At 38.2% G+C, this 19,538-nt stretch overlaps 1 protein-coding gene across 12 annotated transcripts; it reads left to right on the top strand.

Annotated features, from left to right (window-relative positions):
- Nucleotides 1–202: 202 nt before the first annotated feature.
- On the top strand, nt 203–18,275 carry LOC110785323 (uncharacterized). Of its 12 annotated transcripts, none has more exons than XM_056831380.1 (16): nt 203–472; nt 1,995–2,157; nt 2,238–2,332; nt 2,617–3,444; nt 3,620–3,682; nt 4,253–4,354; nt 6,773–6,934; nt 7,056–7,097; nt 7,194–7,241; nt 7,321–7,498; nt 14,165–14,181; nt 14,405–14,538; nt 14,627–14,902; nt 15,370–15,500; nt 17,961–18,076; nt 18,183–18,275. In XM_056831380.1, exons 7-15 carry the CDS (start codon nt 6,865–6,867, stop codon nt 18,025–18,027), a joined length of 963 nt encoding a protein of 320 aa, XP_056687358.1. In that variant the 5' UTR covers nt 203–472; nt 1,995–2,157; nt 2,238–2,332; nt 2,617–3,444; nt 3,620–3,682; nt 4,253–4,354; nt 6,773–6,864; the 3' UTR covers nt 18,028–18,076; nt 18,183–18,275. The 12 variants fall into 12 exon arrangements, 11 of the variants coding, with proteins under 11 accessions (XP_056687358.1, XP_056687362.1, XP_056687357.1 ...); XM_056831381.1 differs by having other exon boundaries at nt 204–472; nt 2,617–2,976; XM_056831384.1 differs by lacking the exon at nt 2,617–3,444.
- Nucleotides 18,276–19,538: the final 1,263 nt, after the last annotated feature.

Raw genomic sequence — 19,538 nt, 5'->3', positions numbered from 1 at the left:
AACACAACACCCCAACAATTACAAATATTAATAAATAAATCTCAACCCTTATAAAAGCAAGAACTTGAAACTAATAATTTTATTAATGGCAACAATACCCCTAAAATCCTTCATCAAAAAATCAGTTTTCTCTTAACAATAGTGCCTGGACTAGATTACCCTCGTGGATGAATCATCTCATTTGTACAGCTGGCGTCCAAAATGAAACAAATCATCTTCTTCCCCACAAATCCCTTCACTTCCCTCTCTCTCCTCGAAAAACCAAAAGCTTCATCTTCTTTCCCACTAAATCATGTCACTTCCCTCTCTCTCCTCTACCTCTCTTCCTTAATCTGTAACCATCTCCGATAAATTTCTTCATTGATGCATCGTGCACGTATATGAGGAGTATGACAGTGGAAGCCTCAGGTTCCTGTTTTATGCGAAAGGCTAGCTAACTAATCACAACCTTGTACCCTTCCCTCTCCTTCCGGTAATTTCTCTCTCTTAATTTCTTCAATTCTAGGGTTTCAGATTTTGTGTTACTGTTCGATCTTTCGGTTGCAATTGACGAATTTTCTGCATTAGGTTTTTTATTTGCTAAATTGGTTGAATTATTTGAAGGTTAATTGTGTTAATTTTATTGCATTTGCTGGTGCCTAGCCACGTCCGTTTCGACAGCTTTCTTTCAATCTCAAATTTCTCTCTCTCTTCACTGCAATAGTGCATGAATTTGCTGCTCTAGGTTGCTCGAATATTGGGAAATCTTCTCTTATTCATGTCTTCCTTGTGAATTTGATCCCTGCTTTTTTCAGTTTTCTGCTATTGTTTCTTTGATTTAGTATTTATTGAGAATTCCATTAGTGGGTAGGTGTTGTATTGAGCCTTTCCTTCAGAATTTTTGTATTTTTGTTGATTTTTTGTGTGTATGGTATGACATTGAAGTTTAGGAATTAGGATATGTTGAAGTTTCTGCATATCAAACTGAGACGACACTTCATTCCCCATTAAATTAGACATTTCCATATAGCTACAATACTTCAAAAAATTCTCAGGACACTCCCTCCTATTGTTACCGATAATGACATATACTTGATTGGTCCTCCGTTTACATCCAACCTTTCTTTCACCGTGGTGCTGTTATGAATGACATCTTCTCTTGCATCAATATGGGTTTCTATGTGGAACTTTTTAGTTGATTGGTTAGAACTTGTGAGCTAATTTGGTTAAAATCGATTCATTTCTGGAGTTAGGGTTTTTCTTTGTTTGTGTGAATGCAGTGGAGTTAACCCTAATAGATATTTCGTATTGAGTTGTTTTAATGGAAGATGGATTATCTATGAGGACTCTCAATTCAGCTTTTCAAGATGAGTTTTTCAGAATTTTGAAAGAAAGTGGAATAATGGACTGGCTTTTGTGAATTCGTTCCTTCCTTTTACCGTTTCGGACTTTTAGTTAGGTTCATAGATCATTCAACGGACATGTAAATTTGATATGTTTGTTTTTTTTAAAATTTTCTTTTCATCACCTATGTTTGCATTTATCTGGTATTCTGGTTACAATTATGGATTTAAGGCCTCCCTGAGTTTGTTGTACTCACAAGGAATGAAATTTTGTCAGATTATACACCAACCTGTTTAAGTGAGCTCAATCTCGATGATCAAAGCCCCTAACATCAGGGAGAGAAGATGGTCGGGGAAGAGGGGATAAGGGATTTTTGGATTGCTTTTTGTTTTCTTCCCAAAACACGAGTTAGATTGGGAAATCCTTTTTATTATATGCTATTATCATCATACGGTGACGAGGCGTGCAACCCTGCATTAATTTTCTTAGCTATCTTTTTATAAATAGATCTGGAATTTGTTATGATGATTATTTTCTATATGATTGAAATTGCCTAAATTTTCTATAATATGATATAAGATGACTATATGGTAGATATCATGATCATTGATCAATAAATGTGGTATAAGACAAATTTGTTACCGATGGGTTGGTTTTGTGTTGTGTAACAGTTGATTGAGCTAATAAAGTAGATACACAAATGATCGATCGTAAATTTATCGAACTAGAGCAAGGGTGGGAGTTCATGGGGAAGATGATTACAAAGTTGACAAGGATTTTGGAAGGATCACCTGAGCTGCCTTTTATTTCAGAAGACTACATGATGTTGTACTTGTAAGTCCCTTATCTGTTATCTTAGCACGCTTTGGTTTTGGATACTTTTATTGCAATTACTGAGTCTTATTTACTTTTAGGAAAAAATACATGTGCACTCAGAAATCCCCTCATGATTACTCTCAACAACTCTGACAATTACAAACAGACATTTGTGGATTACATACATTAAACGGTATGCCATTCTTCCAAGGCTCTTTTGCTTGTGTGACTGTACATACATATATATGATTTAGTCTGAGAAAATAAAGAGGGGACTTATTTTGGTGTTGACTTATGGTTTTATTAGTTGCATGAAAAGAGATTGCCCAACATATCCATTCTAGGAAGTAATTGATATACTTTTCCCTTATATTACCATTTTCGTTTTCAAGTGTAATTCATTGCAAGTCTGTCCAACATGCCAGCTCTATGCTTCTAACACTTTTTTCCTTGTTTCCTCCGATTACTCCAAATAAGGTTTTACCTTCTTTGGGACAAACGTTACGAGTTTATGCTGAGAGAGCTTGTGAAGAGATGGTCAAATCATAAAGTAATCGAGAGGTGGTTGTCTCGCTTCTTCCATTATCGGGACCGGTACTTCGTTACTCGGAGATCGCTTCCTTCTTTTAATGGTGTTGGATTGACTTTCTCCCTCCTTAATTTTAACCCACTGCTGACTTCCATTAAACCCTAGCTCTTATCTCTCTGATCTGCTCCACCACTTTCACCGTTTCTCTCCTCCCATCATCCGAATATCTTTCTCTTTCCATAATGTTGTTACGGATATTGATTTTTGCATTTGATATGTTAGATGGATCTATTACCTAATCTCAAAAGGTGAGTCTTCGCTCTTTTATTTTCATACTCTTTTAATTCATGTTGATTTTTGTATAGTTTCGATTTTTCGATGGTGAATATGTTTTTTGTAGTTTTGTTTAGTTTGATGATTTTTTTTGTTTTGGTTGGTTTGATTATTCTTGGTTTAGATGACAATCGAGAAATGGATTCCCAGTTCTGAAAAATTAAATTGAAATTTTGGGTTTTGAAAACCTATTTTAGTCGGTTTAGTTTCGATTGTTTGATTGGACTTTTATGTTCTTTTTGTTAATTTCTTTATGTTTTCTATCATGTTTTAGGCTTTTAGCCATGGATGAGTAGTTGTTACTTCAGAAGTGCAAAAACTTGTGATAAAGTAGTTATTTGATCACATTTTCCTGGGAAATAATAGATTAGTGAAGGAATTGCCGTAAAATTCCCAAAATCCGACCTTCCCAATCCCTCATTCGTACCGCTGAAACCTCCAAGGTACATGATTCAATTTATTAATTGTTTGAAATATCAATAGGATAATTATCTAATTCTTTTGAAAATTTTAATGTTTAATTTATGATATGGGGGAACTGTAATTTTCTTTTTTGTTGTCAATTTTAACAAACTGTTTTTTTTTGTCTAATTTGATTGGGGTTTCTCCAAATTGTAGGCTAAACCAAAATACCTAAGTCATGTACAATGTGGACGACAAGTGTGGCAGCGTAGAAAATTAGTATGTTGTGTTACCTTTATGAATTTGATTTCATGGAATTTATTTTTAGTTTCTCGGCATTTAAAATTGAAGGAAAAAACTGTAATTTGGATTTTGGTAGATTGTAACTTCGTAAGTTGATATGACTTTTCTGGAAGTATTTGTGTGTTTGTAATTTTTCTTAGTTATTTCATATGTTTTGTTGGTTTAGATAAAAATTAGGTTGTGGCTTGTTAGTTCGAGAATTAAGTAGGTAATTGCAAGTTTTTGGGGTTTCAGATTTATCTCTCAATTTCTGTTTTTTCTAGGTTTTATGTACTTAAAATTTGATTTTTAGGGGTTTTTGGTGTTCAGATTCTTATCTTCTCTCGATTTCTGAATTTTCTAGGTCTAGGTATTTAACATTTGATTTTATTTGGTGTTTCAGATTCTAATTTTTACTATAGTTCCTCCATTCTTTGTTTCAATTTCCGCAATTTGGGTCATTGTTGAGATTCTAATTTTTACTGTCTTTCCTCCCTTGTATCCCTCCCTTACTCTTTGATGTCAGGTTGTTTGTCGTTTTTCATCTTTTTCACATTGTTTTTGTAGTCGTTGAGTTCTTGAGGCTGAAATCTACAGTTGATGAAATGGGTGACGAGTTTCTCCTTTTCTCTCTCATCTTATCAAACCCATACACTAGAGATCGAGCTGGTAAATACTCTCAAACCCTTCATTTAATTTAGTTAACTGACTTCCTTCTTGTTGTCTCTCGCATATGATTATATGATTGCTAATTCATTGGTTAACTCACTAACTGACTTCCTTCCTAAATAAGGTCTTGTATACCTACCCGGGCATTCTATTTAAGTGTCATTTCTATTTTTGGACATACACTTTTTCCACTTTTCCATAAATTATGATTGTTTTTTCTTACACATTCTACACTTTTCCCACTATTCCATCCACATATTTACTTTTATTTATACTTTATCAATAAACAATCATCTAATTTCCCCCCTTCCCCATAAAACCACTCCCAATCATTGTTCTTTTGCACACTTTTCACATTTCTTAATACCCGTGTTTTTCAACAATTGAGACACTTATTTAGGAACGGGGTGAGTAGTAAGAATTGATTTTCTTGTAATACATGCTGTCAGATTATCAGGCAAGAGTACATTCAGTAGCTAAAATCTTAGAAGTTTGATACAGATTGCCAGTTTATAAGATTCTGACTATTTCAGTAAGACATTTAAAGGGTGGCAAAACAAAACACACACTAGGGGATACTGAATCATATAGAAAATCAGAAGATCTTATTTTTGCAGAAGATCTTATTTTTGCAGGAATTTTTTGAACCACAAAGCAGAGCTTTTAGGGTACCTCTTCAATCCGTTTCTGAAGTCGACATAATTGATCCCATATCTGATTGTGTAGCCTAAACCCCGTTCAAAATTGTCCAGCAGTGACCATGCAAAGTATCCCCTTACATCAACACCATTTCTGTCAAAAACAGCATGTGTTAGTTATTAGTTAACCATCACTCCCTCCGTCCTAGATTAGTTGACAAAATTCACAACAAAAGTCAATCTTTATGACAGTAGTTGAGCAAGATATTGCAAGTAGTTGAGCAAGATAGTGCAGATATGAATCCTTACTGAACAAGATATTGCAAGTAGTTGAACAAAAGTCAATCTTTATGACAGAGTTTGTGTCTCAAGGTCTACTTAATTTCCCATTTTATAATGTAATAATCATCTATCTCATGTGTTGCTAAATTGGTTCTAGGTTCATATCTGTGAGACTGTGACATGTGATTTTGATCACTGATTCTCTATATGGTTCTATACTATATATAAAAAATGCTGCTATATATTGTATCTAAGAGCTAATTATTTGACACTTGAATGTTGGAAAATTACCAAGAAGAAGTTAGTTCAAAGTTAAATTAGAAGATAACCCATCAGATAAGGAGAAGAAAATACTACAAATTAAGCTTAAAGAGCATGTTATAGTATTGCGAACTTTATTGATTTGGGTGTTGAATCATTTGTAGGGAAGACTCCGCCATACTACCTCGGTTTGCAGCAATAATGCATCTCCCTCTTTTGTCTATCAGAGGTGATTTGGGTGTCATTTCAACTGCCGGAGCTAGGTATGCTCCTTAACTCATGAAGTCCTTTGCTGAGATGGGACCTCAAGGAGCTTTTGGTGTTACAAGGCTTCTCCGATCTGTGGCTGCTACAAAGCTTCTCTGACATGTGGCTATTTTTTGTGAAAAACTATTCTGATGTATTCTCGGTCTTTCTAAATTTTGTAAACTTGGGTGACATTTACACATTGGTGAAAAATTTGGATATAGTGGCATGCTCTAGAGGTAAGCTACAGGTTTATATTTCGTTTTACCCATGACAAGTTAATTAAAAGAAGTTGTTACTAAGGAAAATTTGGGATGTACATCTCATTTTTCATTACAACATTACCCTAAAAAATAGCTCATACTCTAACCAAGTTAGGGATTAGATGTATGCAATTTTACCTTTCTGAAATACTCCCTCCGTCTCTTAATGTACTGGTTTAACCGGCATAAAGTTTTAGGCATTTTAATTGGCTTATTAATTTATTAGGTGGCATTTGATAATGAGTTTTTTTTTTAAATATACTTAGTGGGAAATGTGTCAAATAAAGGGGTTGGAGTGGGTGTGGGATGAATTTTTAATGTGTTTTTTAGGAAGTAAGAATAAATGCGGGTCTATGGAAAGTGAGAGAAATGATATAATGTTAGTAAAGTATGTCATTTATAAAAGTTATCAAGGGACGGCTCTATAAGGAAAACAGGATGAGTATTAAGGTACGGCGGGAGTACTTGTACAAGTAGAATAATAGAGATGTAGTTTTCAATTGGCCTTTATTCTAATACAGCAACGATGATTTCCTATTCAATTACGTAGTACTAAAAAGTATAAATATTGTAACTACAATTTTATTTAGTTGTTTTAGTTACACTCTCATGTTTAAAAGGCAATAGTGACATTATCTATTCATACATTGTTGGCACTCCCTTCTCCACAAATAAAATTTACTCCGTATCGTTTTTTTTCTCGGGCATTCGCGCGCGATAGCGCGCAGCCAATTCCTAGTAACAACGAGTAGCATTAGTTGGAAGGGTTGGGTATCACGGGAACACTCAGCCGAAAAAGAAAAAAAGAACTTTCTGGACGATGAAGGATAACTTTGGGGTCGACGGCAATGGTGTGATAGTCCTGAGAGCTGATCACACTGATCCTGACGGTGGTTTTCTATTTTCTTTTCGATTCCTATCGATTTCCTAGAATTTTTATTTTGCAATTTGTTTATTTTCGTGAATTTTCATTCTGCAATTCATTGAATTTCTTGAAATTTATCGGCACAGAGTTCTCCTACAACGATGATATACGGCGCAAGGGTCTGATGCGTAAGTTATTCTATACTTTTTTTTTTATCCCTGTTGTGTAGACTTTTGCTGTTGATTTGTTAGCCAACCCTTTGTTTTTTTCTCCCGATTTTTTAGTTAAAGCCTCGGGCGGAGGAGATTTCGACGATGGTGAACGTGATACACGTATGATTGGTTTCAAATTTCTTCCCATTCTTTACTTTACTGGGAGCTCAATGATTTTGTTGTTGCTCTTATCTTTCAGACGATCGATTGCACCAGAATACTTTTAGGTTGTTAGGTTATCCGTCATTTATGCTGGGCAAAAGATGGAAGCTTCTCCATTCATTTGAAGAAAAATTCGGGGAGAAGTTCTTTGTACCTCCTTTAGATACTATGATTTTGGGAGCTTCCGGCGCAGTTGTTTCTGTCTCCTCCTTCTTTTTTTTTTGGTGAAAATGAGTTACTTGATTACTTAAATATTAGAGTGCACATACATAATAAGTTTTCAGCTAACTCCACTCCGTGTGGAGGTCAAAATACAGGCACATATCGCCCAATTACTTTGAAGCAAACATGCTCCCAAAAAATTAGTGTCATTGTTTGATGAGATATCAGTAGTTAAACTGGGGGGGTTTCTAAATCACTGCCTTGATCCAACAGACTCAGCCTGTCCTTGGCCTTCCTTGCCACGTAGTCTGCTTCCATGATGTGCTCCCTTCTTCTGAATTTCACCCAGAGGCTCCCGTGGGTTCTTTGCAACTCCCTGCATTTAGCATATAGGTTAGACAGCCAAGAAATTGGAGGGTTGTCATTGTTTAGGTGTTCTGCTGCTGATTTGCAATCTGTAAATATAGTCACATTCTGCCATGCTTTGATGATGACCCATGAGCTAGCTATAAGGATAGATTGAGTTTCTGCAGCAGCAGCTGAGGTACTGGTGAAGGTTCCAGCTATTCCAGCCATGAATATGTGATCTTCATTCCTGCAAATTGCTGCATAGGAGGCAAGGAGAGTGGAGGAACAGAAAGATGCATCGCATTTAACAAAGTAATTTGAGGGACTAGGGGGGTCCAAATGCACTGGCTTAATCTGTTGTGTTCCTTTACTCTCTATATTTCCATGCTCTTTTGCTAACCATAGAGTTTGGTGACACCAAGACTGAATATTTTTGTTTTCTTTTTGAAAAATCCATAAGTTCCTTCTATTCCATATTCTCCAAAGGCAAAAGATGAAAACTGTTTGGTTTGTAGTGTTCAAAACCTGGGATAGCCCAGTATCATTCAAGTTATCTAGGAACCAATTTTCAACATCAGAGTGGAGATGGTTATACTTGGGTTGAAACTCAATATTACTCCAAAATTCAGTAGCTCTGGGGCAGTTTAAAAACAAGTGTACCATGTCTTCCTGGGTATTAGGACAAAACTGGCAATTTCCATTAGGGATAATCTGTCTACTGGATAGGTGGGATGCAGTTGGGAGTCTTCCCCAAAGAATAAGCCAAAGGAATATTTTCAGTTTAGGTGGGCATCTAGCTTTCCAAATGCAACTCCATTTATCACTTGAGTCTGTGTCAGGGAAGTGGGTGTTCCAAATGGTGTTGTAAGCTGTTTTTGAGTCAAAGTGGAGCCCTTTTGATAGAGAGCAGAAGGGGGCATCCTCACCAAACTGAGGGATGGGAATGGCTTGAATCCATTGGATTAAGTCAGTGGGTAGGGTGAAGGAAATGCAGCTTAAGTTCCAATGGCCATCCCTCCTAATGTCACTAACAGTGTGTGCAAATTCATCTCTGGTTAGGGGTCCTTGTATTAAAGATCTAAGTGAACCTTTTCCTGTCCAATTATCTAGCCAAAGGTTGATCTGGGTTCCATCCCCTATACACCAAGCAGTAAGGTCCTTGTACATGTTCCACCCCTTTCCAACATTTTGCCAAATATGAGACCCTTTTGAGAAAGGGGCAGGGTAGGGTCTATTATCAACATACTTTTCCTTGATTAGGCTACTGGCTAGGTTTTCCCCTGTGTTAAATTTCCAGCAGAGTTTCGTCATTAGCACTTTATTCATCATTACAGCTGATCTAACACTAAGCCCTCCTACTTCCAATGGTCCACAGGCCTTGAGCCAAGCTACAAGGTGGGTTTTCTTTTTCTGGGGTTCTGAATCCCATAGGAAATTAGCACAAGCTTGGTCAATAGTCTGGAGGGTTTTCTTTGGTAAGTACAGAATTTGCATAGAGTAATTTGCTATGGTGGTCAAGGTGGACTTTATAAGTACTAACCTACCAGCTTTGCTGAGGCATTTAGCCTTCCAGGAGGCCAGTTTGCTCTTAATTTTCCTGCAAATGTCTAAAGTTTGGTTCTTGGTTGGCCTTTTGTCTGTCAAGGGGAACCCTAGGTATGTTCCTAAGTCAGGGCTTGGTTGTACCTCTAGAGTGTTACAGAATAGATCTTTTTGGTTTTGGGGGGTGTGTTTGGAAAAATAGATCTTGCTCTTAGAGTTATTCATTTTTTGGCCAGAGCAGTCCCAGAAGTTCCTAAGGACCTCCTTCATGCCACTGAGAGTTTTGGCAGAAGTATCTCCAAACAGAAGCAGATCATCTGCAAACATCAAATGGGTGATGGGGATGCCATTTCTCTTCAAGTAGAAGGGTTTCCAGTTTTCCTTAGAGGCAGCCTCACTAATCATATCAGCTAAGTACTCCATGCAAATAATGAAAACATATGGGGATATTGGGTCTCCTTGTCTGATTCCTCTAGTGGTTTTAAAGGAGGGGGAGGGCTTTCCATTTACAATGATAGATGTTGCAGGAGAGGCAATGCAATTAAGAATGAGGTCTGTGGAATTTCTATCAAAGCCTTTCCTTGCTAAACAGAACCTAATGAAGTTCCACTCCAGCCTATCATAAGCTTTTTCAAGATCTATCTTAAGAGCAAACCACCCAAACTTCCCTTTTTTGGTTTTCATGGAGTGTAAGATTTCAGAAGCTGCAATGTAATTAACTTCACAGCCCCTTCCAGGAAGGAAACTATTCTGATTTGGGGAGATGATGTCCTTCAAAAGAGGTCTGATCCTGTTGACTAATATTTTTGACACTATTTTATAGCTGGCATTACACAGGCTTATGGGCCTAAATTGCTTTATGGACTCTGGTAGGGCAGTCTTGGGTATAATGCAGATAGTGGTATCATTGATGGACTGGGGAAAGGTTTTGGTCTGCAGTACATTATCCACATACTTATATAGGTCTTTCCACAAAACACCCCAGTGTTGTTGGTAGAAGTGGGCATGAAGGCCATCTATACCTGGGGCCTTAAGGGGACCTAGGTCAAACACAGCTCTCCCAACTTCTTCAATATTGGTGGCATGGTCAATACTGATTTCATTGGAGTAGTGGTGGTTTTCACAGGGGGGAATGGTCTGTTCAGAGGTGAAGAGGGTGGAAAAGTAGCTGACAATATGGGGCACTAGATCTTTCCCTTGGATATCCTGACCCACTTCTGACCTAAGGCTAGTGATTTTATTCCTTCTTCTTCTTATGATGACAGACTTCTGGAAATAGCTAGTGTTTTTGTCCCCATTTTCAATCCAACTAGTTCTAGCCCTAGCCATCCAGAAGGCTTCCTCTTGCTCATAAATGAGACCTAGCTCATTAGAGAGGTCCTCATTTAAGTCCAAGAGGTGCTTATTGGTTGGCTTGTGTTCTAGAGCTCGTTGGATACCCATGATTCTAGCACACAAGACTTTCCTTTTTTTGAAAATATTTCCTATATTGTCCTTAACCCAAGAAGACATGGTTTTGGAGATATTATTGAGTTTACTAACCAAGTCAGAATTATCAGCATTTAGGTTTTCATCCACCATGGTTGAGAAACCTGGTTCAGCATACCATAAAGGTTCCATTTTGAAAACATTTTGGTGACCATGATTTTGCAAACCAATATTTTCCGTTATTAGCTTAATTGGATTATGGTCAGAAGCTTCTCTAGGCAATGTAATTACAGTAGAGTTAGGAAACAGATTAAGCCAGTGCATATTTACCCAAGCCCTATCAAGTCTTTGGTAAATGGGTTTATCTTTCTGTTTATTAAACCAGGTAAACCTGCTACCCACACAGCCAGCATCAACTAGCCCACATTCATTCATGGCATCAGAATATCTATCTGCCCTATGTTGTTTGATCAAATTGCCCCCCAGTTTCTCTGATTGACAAGTGACTTCATTAAAATCTCCCATTACTACCCAAGGAACTGTTATTAGTTTAGACATGTCTATTAGGTCATGCCAAGTTTCTAATCTACTTTTGTACTTGGTACTAGCATACACAGCAGATAAGCAAAAACTAAAAGGGGGGGGAAGTGTTTACCTCCACAATACCATGAATAGTATGCAGGTCCCTTCCAATCATCTGAAAGTTGATGAAGTCAGGGTTCCACATAACTATGATCCCACCAGCGAGGCCATAGGGTTCAGCTAGCACATACTTTTCAAAGGGAGTTTTCTTCATGATTCTTGCAGTGTTTTTGGGGCTGGTTTTGGTTTCGGTTAGTATTAGGATTTGGGGAAGGTGCTCTTTAAAGAGGTGGCGGATATTGGATTGGAATCCCCGGCGGGCAATTCCTCTGCAGTTCCAAGCAACTATTATCATGGGATCAGGTGTTTTTCGAGTTTTGGAGAACTCCTTGAACTTCCTGTTGGTCAGAGGATCTATCTTGTGTATGAACTCGTTGTTCCTCCTGCTCCATAGGGTCTCCTTCCTTGCCATGAATTCCAGTTCCATCTCGCAGTCCCCTTCTTCCACCTCCTTCACTATTATCACTTTGATTTCCACTTGGTTGAACTTCTCCGTTGTCGCAAGTACCATGAGTGCATTTGTTGTCTCCCCAAAGGTTCCCTTGATCGGGTTCCTTGCTGACAACGGCCAGGTCCTCCTGACTTGAGGTAGCACTGGGATTGGGTCGCACATAAATTCCAGCTCTGGTGGTACTATGAACTGCCCCTTCTGTGCTTCCTTGCTTAGCATCCACCATCGCAGAAACTTCTCCAAAACAGGGAAAAGGGCTTTGATTGTTTTGAGATCCGGCAGATGGACAGGTATCATCATACCTCCTTTTTTTGGCGACATTTCCATATCCTGGTATGGGAAATCTAGCCAGTGTGGTTCCAGCATGAATTGACGTATCGCCGAAGGGCTGACATCTATCCATTGTGATGAGAGTTTGAGGGTGAACCTCATGTTGTTGAAATGGAATTCCGGGAAAGTCGGGATCGGTGGTTCCTTGCAGACATAGTGGGTTAGAGAAAGATCTATGGTGGGTTCGATGATTGGAAATGGGTACTCCAGTGGGAGAGGCTGGAAGGGAAGAAGGAATTTGGGGTTTGGTGTGGTTCGGCGCTTGAAGTAACTGTGGATGTATGGTGGTGGCTTGGTGGAGTCTGTTTCCTCCTCCGACTCGCTTCCAAGATCGAACATTTCCGTGTCCAAATCGCTCGACATTCTTGCTGGGTTGAGGGTGTTCTGAGTGGTTTTTTTTTTCAGCGGGAGGAGTTGTGTTTCTGGTAGGGGAAATAGTGGGGTTGATGGGTTTGGGGGCATTTACCTCATTAGGTTTTACTGTTGAGGAGAAGGTGAAAAGTTGCGATCGAGCGGCTGTGGTTTGCTGGGGAGGGGGGGATAGATGGACGGTTTGGATTGTCTTTGAGGGGTGGCTTTTGATTGGTTTAGGTGGCGGTGGGTTGGTATTGGGAGTTGAGGTATTAATGCTAGCCGTTTGGGTTTTTTGATTTTCAGTGGTGTTTGGGTCCATTTCACAACTGGGCTTTTTGATTTGGGCTTTGGTGAGATCCTTCTTCCTCAACTGGGCTGACAGTTTGTTAGTAACATTTTGGACTAAAATTGTGTACCTCCCTGTTGGAGCATTTGGTTTTTTCTTTTGTCCGTTGTGGTTTTGTCTTTTCCCTCCTTTTCCTCCAACATTGCCTTCTGCAGCAATCTTCTGCTCAGCTTTCTTGTTTCTTGGAGCCTTTTGCCTTTCACCTCTCTTACTTCCCGCTGTCGCCTTTTTTGAAACATGGATCCAAGGGCCTTCCCCTTCTTCCTCTCTATCAACCCTTTCTGCTTGTGACACGTCTTGCCCTAAAATTTTGTCCTCATCGGCATCCCCTGTACTCCCGCCGTTCTTGGTTATCTCCATGATTGTTCTTTTCTGGGGGCACCTTTCTTCTCCATGGCCAATGGAGCTGCATTGGTGGCAAAATTTAGGTGTGTCTTCGTACTGTATGGTTTGTTTGAACGCTCCTAACCATACGGCTTCCTTCCTCTGTTTTGCCAAGTCCAGCAAAATCTGAATTCTGGCAAACCTTACCCTGTTTTGCTCAATTGCATTCATGTCTGTTTTGATGAAGGCCCCAATTTCATTCGCAATTCGGTGCAGGATTGGTTTGGTGTGGAATTCTATTGGTAATTCCGGTAGCGAGACCCAAACTGGGGCTTTTGAAATAATCGCTTCCGATGGTTTAAAGCCTGGTGTCCAAGGTTGGACAAGGAGCATATGGCCTGCAACAAACCACGGTCCCTTCGAGAGTATACCTTCTCTTGCCTCCTCCGAGGGTATGGTGACATTGTAAAACCCTTTCCCTAGTGCTATGAATTGCAGGGGTGGGGTGATTTTCCAGATTCTTTGAAGGGATGACTTCAAATAATCAATTGAGAATGACTTCCCTATTGCCTTCACAATGAGGGAGCTTACCCATTTCTCCGAGATTGTTGACGCATCTTCCTGGTTTAAGCTGATGAATGCTTCTGTGCTCTCATCATAGTTGGGTGGAGGGGTGGTGGAGTCAATGTTCATTAGTTGGTTGAGGTTGGTAGCCGGATGGGTGTGCTGCTGGTTTTTGTTTTGTAGCATTTCTGCATAGGTTGGTTTGTGGGTTTGGGATTGGGATTGGTTTTGGGGTTGGGTTTGGTCAGGGTGGGGATGGAGGTTGATGGTGGTTGAGTAGTGTGCTAGCTGAACCTGTGCTTCCTTGGCGGGATCCGGTGGCTGTGGAGGGGGCTCTCTCTCTCTCTCGCTCTCTCTCTAGCATTTTAGTGTTTCTGTCTCCTCCTTCTTGAAGACCAAAATTGGAGGTAAGTTCAGATAATATTTATTTTTCCTGCTTAGTAGGCAGATGTCAAACGATTTAAGCATGTTTTTTTTAATGAAAAAACTATGAAGGTTAGACACTTAAATTTATTTACAAAATAAATCATAAAATCCGTTACCATTATCACTATTTATCATCCCCTACTAAACGGACCTTTAGTAGTTGTGCACACAATTTACGGTGTGTGTATTTGTGTGTTTCTGGAGAAGAGAGGAGGCTTTTTACATGTTCCGGGACAGTCATTGAATCATGGCATAGGGGGACAGTTGTTGTGACTTCTGCTTGTTTGGTTTCTCACTCGGATGATGCTGGGGATCTCAGATTGGCTAAAAATTTCAAGGTTGTGTGTTATTGATCTTCCTTCCTGAATTTCTTTTTTTTCTTCTTTTCCCTTCTCTTTCATACCTTCTAAATTTTGTTTATTTCAGATTAAGGTGCGGTTTGGACATGAGGAGCCTTGTAATGCTTTATTTCTAGGATGTTGTTTGCATTACAATATTGCTTTTATCCTTACTTTAGAAAGTTGCAAAAGTGGGCTATTGCCATTGAATGAAAGAGAGTGTCTCCCAAAGGGTAATGATGTGTTTGCTTTGGGTCGTCATTATTTATCTGGAAGCTACATGGTTGCATCTGGAAGAACTACAGTAAAAAAGAACCAGTTTGATTGTGCGGAAATTTTATATTCAAGTTGCAAGATCACAAAGGTACTCTCCATTCTAATGAGATTTACTTTAATTATTACTTGAAAATTCAATCACAATGAGCCAATAGGCCCAATACTATAACCAGCCTGCTCGGCTTTTGTTTAAATGACCAGAAGAAATAAATGGTTCTGTCATTCTGTGTCAAATTGTCAATGCAGTTTCAGTTGATGTGAATGTGACTAGAAAGCTAGACATTGATAGGGTAAAAGTATAATGATTTATTTTGTCCAATGCAGTTATGTTAGTTAAATCATATATATCTATGACTATCAAAGTTACTATGTATTGCTTGTTCCTTTGGGTTTAGTTCTTGGCTTAGCTTTTAAAGATTTATTTGTCTCTAGTGGATTGTGACCTAAAATATTGAAGAGGTAAATAAGTTACTTCGTACCAATTTACTGCTTTAGTCATGTGTTGGTGTACTTTATCAACCATTTGATGCTACTCATGTCATTTTTTTTTTCTAGTGTGGTGTGGGTGGACCCCTTGTGGATTCTTGTGGAGAACTTGTTGGCATCAACTTTTATGATGGAAAAGATGCTCCCTACCTTCCAATTTGTCTTGTCTCGAAATGTTGGCATCATATGAAGAGATACAAGTATGTTTCTATATCCCTCTTTTTAGTGTGTGTTCATTATTTCTCTTTTCTAGTATGTTAACCTGTTCGAGTAGAATTCTCATGTTTTAGGTAGTTTATATTGTATAAATCCAAAATCTCATTTGATTATCCAATAGGCATGTAGTTTTGTCTCCCCCTTGGTGTATTGTTGAAAAACTATTGTCGCTATTTTTAAGAAAGTTTGGCATACTTTGGTGTTTCCAGTTGTTTTATGTGATTTTATTCCTTAGTTCTACATGATTTTGGTTGGTTATTAATTTATTATGGTAGAAGATGGAATTGCATTTGTTACACTGTTCCCTTCCTATTGACATTCTCCCTATAAAAGTCCGGAATATATACCATTTGAAAGTGCCTATAAACACCAATAGAAATTTGAAACGGTCTAGATATGAAATGGGCTTGGACATGGGGTAATTATTGAAGGGGAGCTAATGGTGATGATTACACAAATCTAGGGATGTTTTTATGCATTGTATGTTGCATGAGGAAATTGTACGATGGAAATGATTTAACATTATTTTTGGTTTTGCTCATTACAGTTCTAATGGTCTCAACTCTTTCTCATGAGTTCCCTCTCCTACTCTCTTTCTCTCTCACTCACTAACACACACACACACACATTCTTTCTTTCTACCATATATTGTGAAGAACTAGCTCTATACACAATGTTGGGGTAGAGTTAGCTCACTTATTTCTCCCTGAGAGACACTTGTAGAGCACTTCCAAGACATCAATTGCACGTGTTCTTACACACTAATGCTCTCACTTAAATAGAGCAGCAATGCGTGATACGCTCTAATGCTTGCCCTTAAATCGATGACTTGTCTTTACAATGCAAATTAGTGGTTTTTTGTTTTCGCAGCCTGATTTTATTTTTTAATATTGCTTTTACTCCCACATTCTCTCTATTTCCCACTGGAAGGATCAGATACCTCCCCAAACCCACCTTAAACTAAAATAGATGTGTGATTGTCGTAGTTAGAGTATTACTCAAGAGCGTAAAGTTAGCCTTTTTGGCAGCTATTTGATTGCAATTGTTTAGGCAATTAGGCCTTGAGGTGATATTGGAGGCTCTTAGAATCAACATGTATGCTTTGTGCATTCTAAGTTCTTGAGTCTTCCTATCATTTCTTGGAACCATCCATTGATCGATCACATACTGAAGTCCGTGTTCACAGCATGTGCAAGTGTGTGACTAACCTAGCTACACTGTCACTTGAGAGCATTTAGTTGGTCTTTTCTGTGGTTATTTGTTTGCAGTCTTATTTGTTAAAGGGTGATGATTAGAGGCTTTTGGCATCATATGTAGGCTAAGTTGGCGAGCTTTTCCTTGAATGTTGAAGATTTTAGGAACCATCGCCATGTAGTTATGTGGGGTTTGAATCACTTGGGCATGTCACAATTTGAACTACATGTATAAAAATAATCACCTAGGCGAGGAGGAGAAAGATATCTAAACTAAAACCCATGTGCTTTTTTTTCCTACCTTTTCTAGGTATGAGAGAATATTTTAAGAAAAACCCATCTCAAAGGGTGCTACGTGGTGGGGGTTAAGAAAGGGGAAAGTGGAAAAGACCAAAACATGAATAAAGTTTAAAAGAATAGTGAGTAAAACTTTGTGGAGTGGGGGGAACTAGAGTTTTAGGTTGTGAAAAATAGATCTGATGCGTTTAGGATATTTTATTTTTAGTTTATTTTTAATAGTTCTCCAAGCTTTGCTTGAGTTAATGAGTGGGAAGGATGGAAGGGAAAGTCCAAACTTCATGGAACGGATAAAAATATGAACTGGGAACAACGAAGAACTTCATGGGGCATTTGGTATGACCTTATGAGGGGAAAGGAATTAAGGAGGTAAGAGCATGGAATAAGGATGCGGATTTGAGGAGTTCAGTAACGATAAATTTGGTGTTTACCTCAATTTGGTAAGAGCATGGAATAAGTTTGGGATAAGTGTTGAAGTTACTAGAATACTCTTACTAGCCCTCCTGTGCTTTCCTCCTCCCCTTTATGTTAAAGCTAAAGCTGTCCTTTCCTCCCTCATCCTTATCCCTCCTCTTTGTATCACTCACTTTTTAATCCCTAGATAGGTGGGAGGGGTGTGGGATTGATTTGTTGTTGTTACTTGTCAGGTTTAACGGATTTCACAAAACTTGGATGTTAATGTAACAAGCGAATTTGGTCAAACAAACTAAACATTAAAACCAAATTTCATATTTGTAAACCCTCTGGAATGTCGTACCTCCTCATACATGGGGAAATATGTATCTTGGGATTTTTTTTTTTTGTCCCTTTTGTTTTATTTCCAATTTTCATAGTAATTTGATTTTCAGCAATTTGTAAGAAGTATAATATTGCCGGGTTCTCTGTAGTTCTGTCTTTTGAAGAAATAATTGTCTATAAGCCTTGTTACTGGTCATTAATGAGTTCCAATAACAGGAAAGTTATTCACCCTTTTCTTGGTTGGAGACTTAGTGCTATTCTGCAGCTTGAAAATTGGCGTTGAGAAGATCTACTATAAACACCGAGTACTTATTGGTCTTTTGGTGGATAAGGTTTGGCATTTGGCTTATCTATCGTTGGCTGCATTTTTTTCTTGCCGTATTGTATTTTCTAGTTTATTCTCTTTCATGTTTGAATTGACATGATCACACGAATCAGGTAGAACACGGATCACCTGCGGACCTCTCTGGATTTAGTGATGGTGATATTATTATTGAATTTTGTGGTAAACCTGCTGCATTTTTAGCTCAGGTATGAGTTACATATTCATTGTTTATCTTTGCCCTGAGAAAACTTACCATAGATACATCCGAATTTCCGTTTAGATACTTTGTCATATCAGGGGGACCCTCATAATCCGAGTGACTGGCATCTCTTACTTGCACATTGACATCTATGTTGCTTTGTTGTTAATGGCAGTGTGCTAAAGTTCTTTTTGACAAGTCAACATTTTTGGAGTTCCCCTGTTTCAGGCCGAAACTCACATTTGAGGTGACTAAGAATTACCCAATAATCATTATTTTGTGTTATTGTTCATGATTGGTGACTTAATTTTGGTAATGAATTCTCAAAAACAGGTTAAGATACTTCGTGGAGAAATTGAGAAATGTCTCACCCTTTACACTGATCAGACAGTGAGGCGATGTCATTTTAACCGGTAGAAACACTTGTTTGACCTCTATGTGTCTAGAATGTATAGAATTTGTGGTCACGTTGCAAGGATCTTCATGTTTTGCTGATTTTGTCCAAATGTATGTTTCAGGTGGCCATTGCCAAAGGTGCATAGGGAAAGGATACCAATGATGTAAGTTCCTTTGTTCCCTTTTCATTTTCCATTTCGTTCTTCAAATCTCATATGTGATGTTCGTTTGTGTCTTTAATGGTTTGTGGTTTCATGACTTTCTATTTTCGATTTGATTTTGGAGATATACAAACCGGGGCGTGATTTTGATGTCAACTGTGATTAGTATTTAAATTCTGGCCTGGGAGTAGAACTGCACTTTTCAGGTTGGGTACGAATTGTCCGTCAACACTCTGGAACTTCTTTGTTGCTTTTGGTTTTGATACGGCAGTTGATGTCGATTCAGCTTATAGATCCGCGGATGGTAAAGGTATCTCCTCTGTGCTATACAAATATGCATTACGTCAAAATGCTGCTGATGTCCATGATCTTTTGACTCTACTCCTCTATGTAACTAATGGAGTAGTATTTAATTCTTGCTTTGTTTCCAATACAAAAATTGAGTACTCTTTTTTTAGACTTGATCAATATGTATAAGAATTTTTTATGTGATAGTTTTTATTAATCTATCTTGTACTGTAAATTGGCATTGCCACTGCCATCTAATGAAAACACAACATCAAACATCCTATTTATCCAGTAACTACGTTTAGGTCACGCCAAATCATTTTTTTTGTTCTGTCCTCGCTAATTTATTTATAAGAAAGTTTTAATAAAGAAAATAAAAAACATATTCTATTTTGGGGTCTTGGGAAATGACTTAAAGATTTTTA

The sequence above is a fragment of the Spinacia oleracea genome, chromosome 6 (genome assembly GCF_020520425.1).
Source record: "Spinacia oleracea cultivar Varoflay chromosome 6, BTI_SOV_V1, whole genome shotgun sequence".
Taxonomy (NCBI): Eukaryota; Viridiplantae; Streptophyta; class Magnoliopsida; order Caryophyllales; family Amaranthaceae; genus Spinacia; species Spinacia oleracea.
Note: the sequence above shows the minus strand (reverse complement) of the source record. Positions and strands in the feature narration are given on the sequence as shown.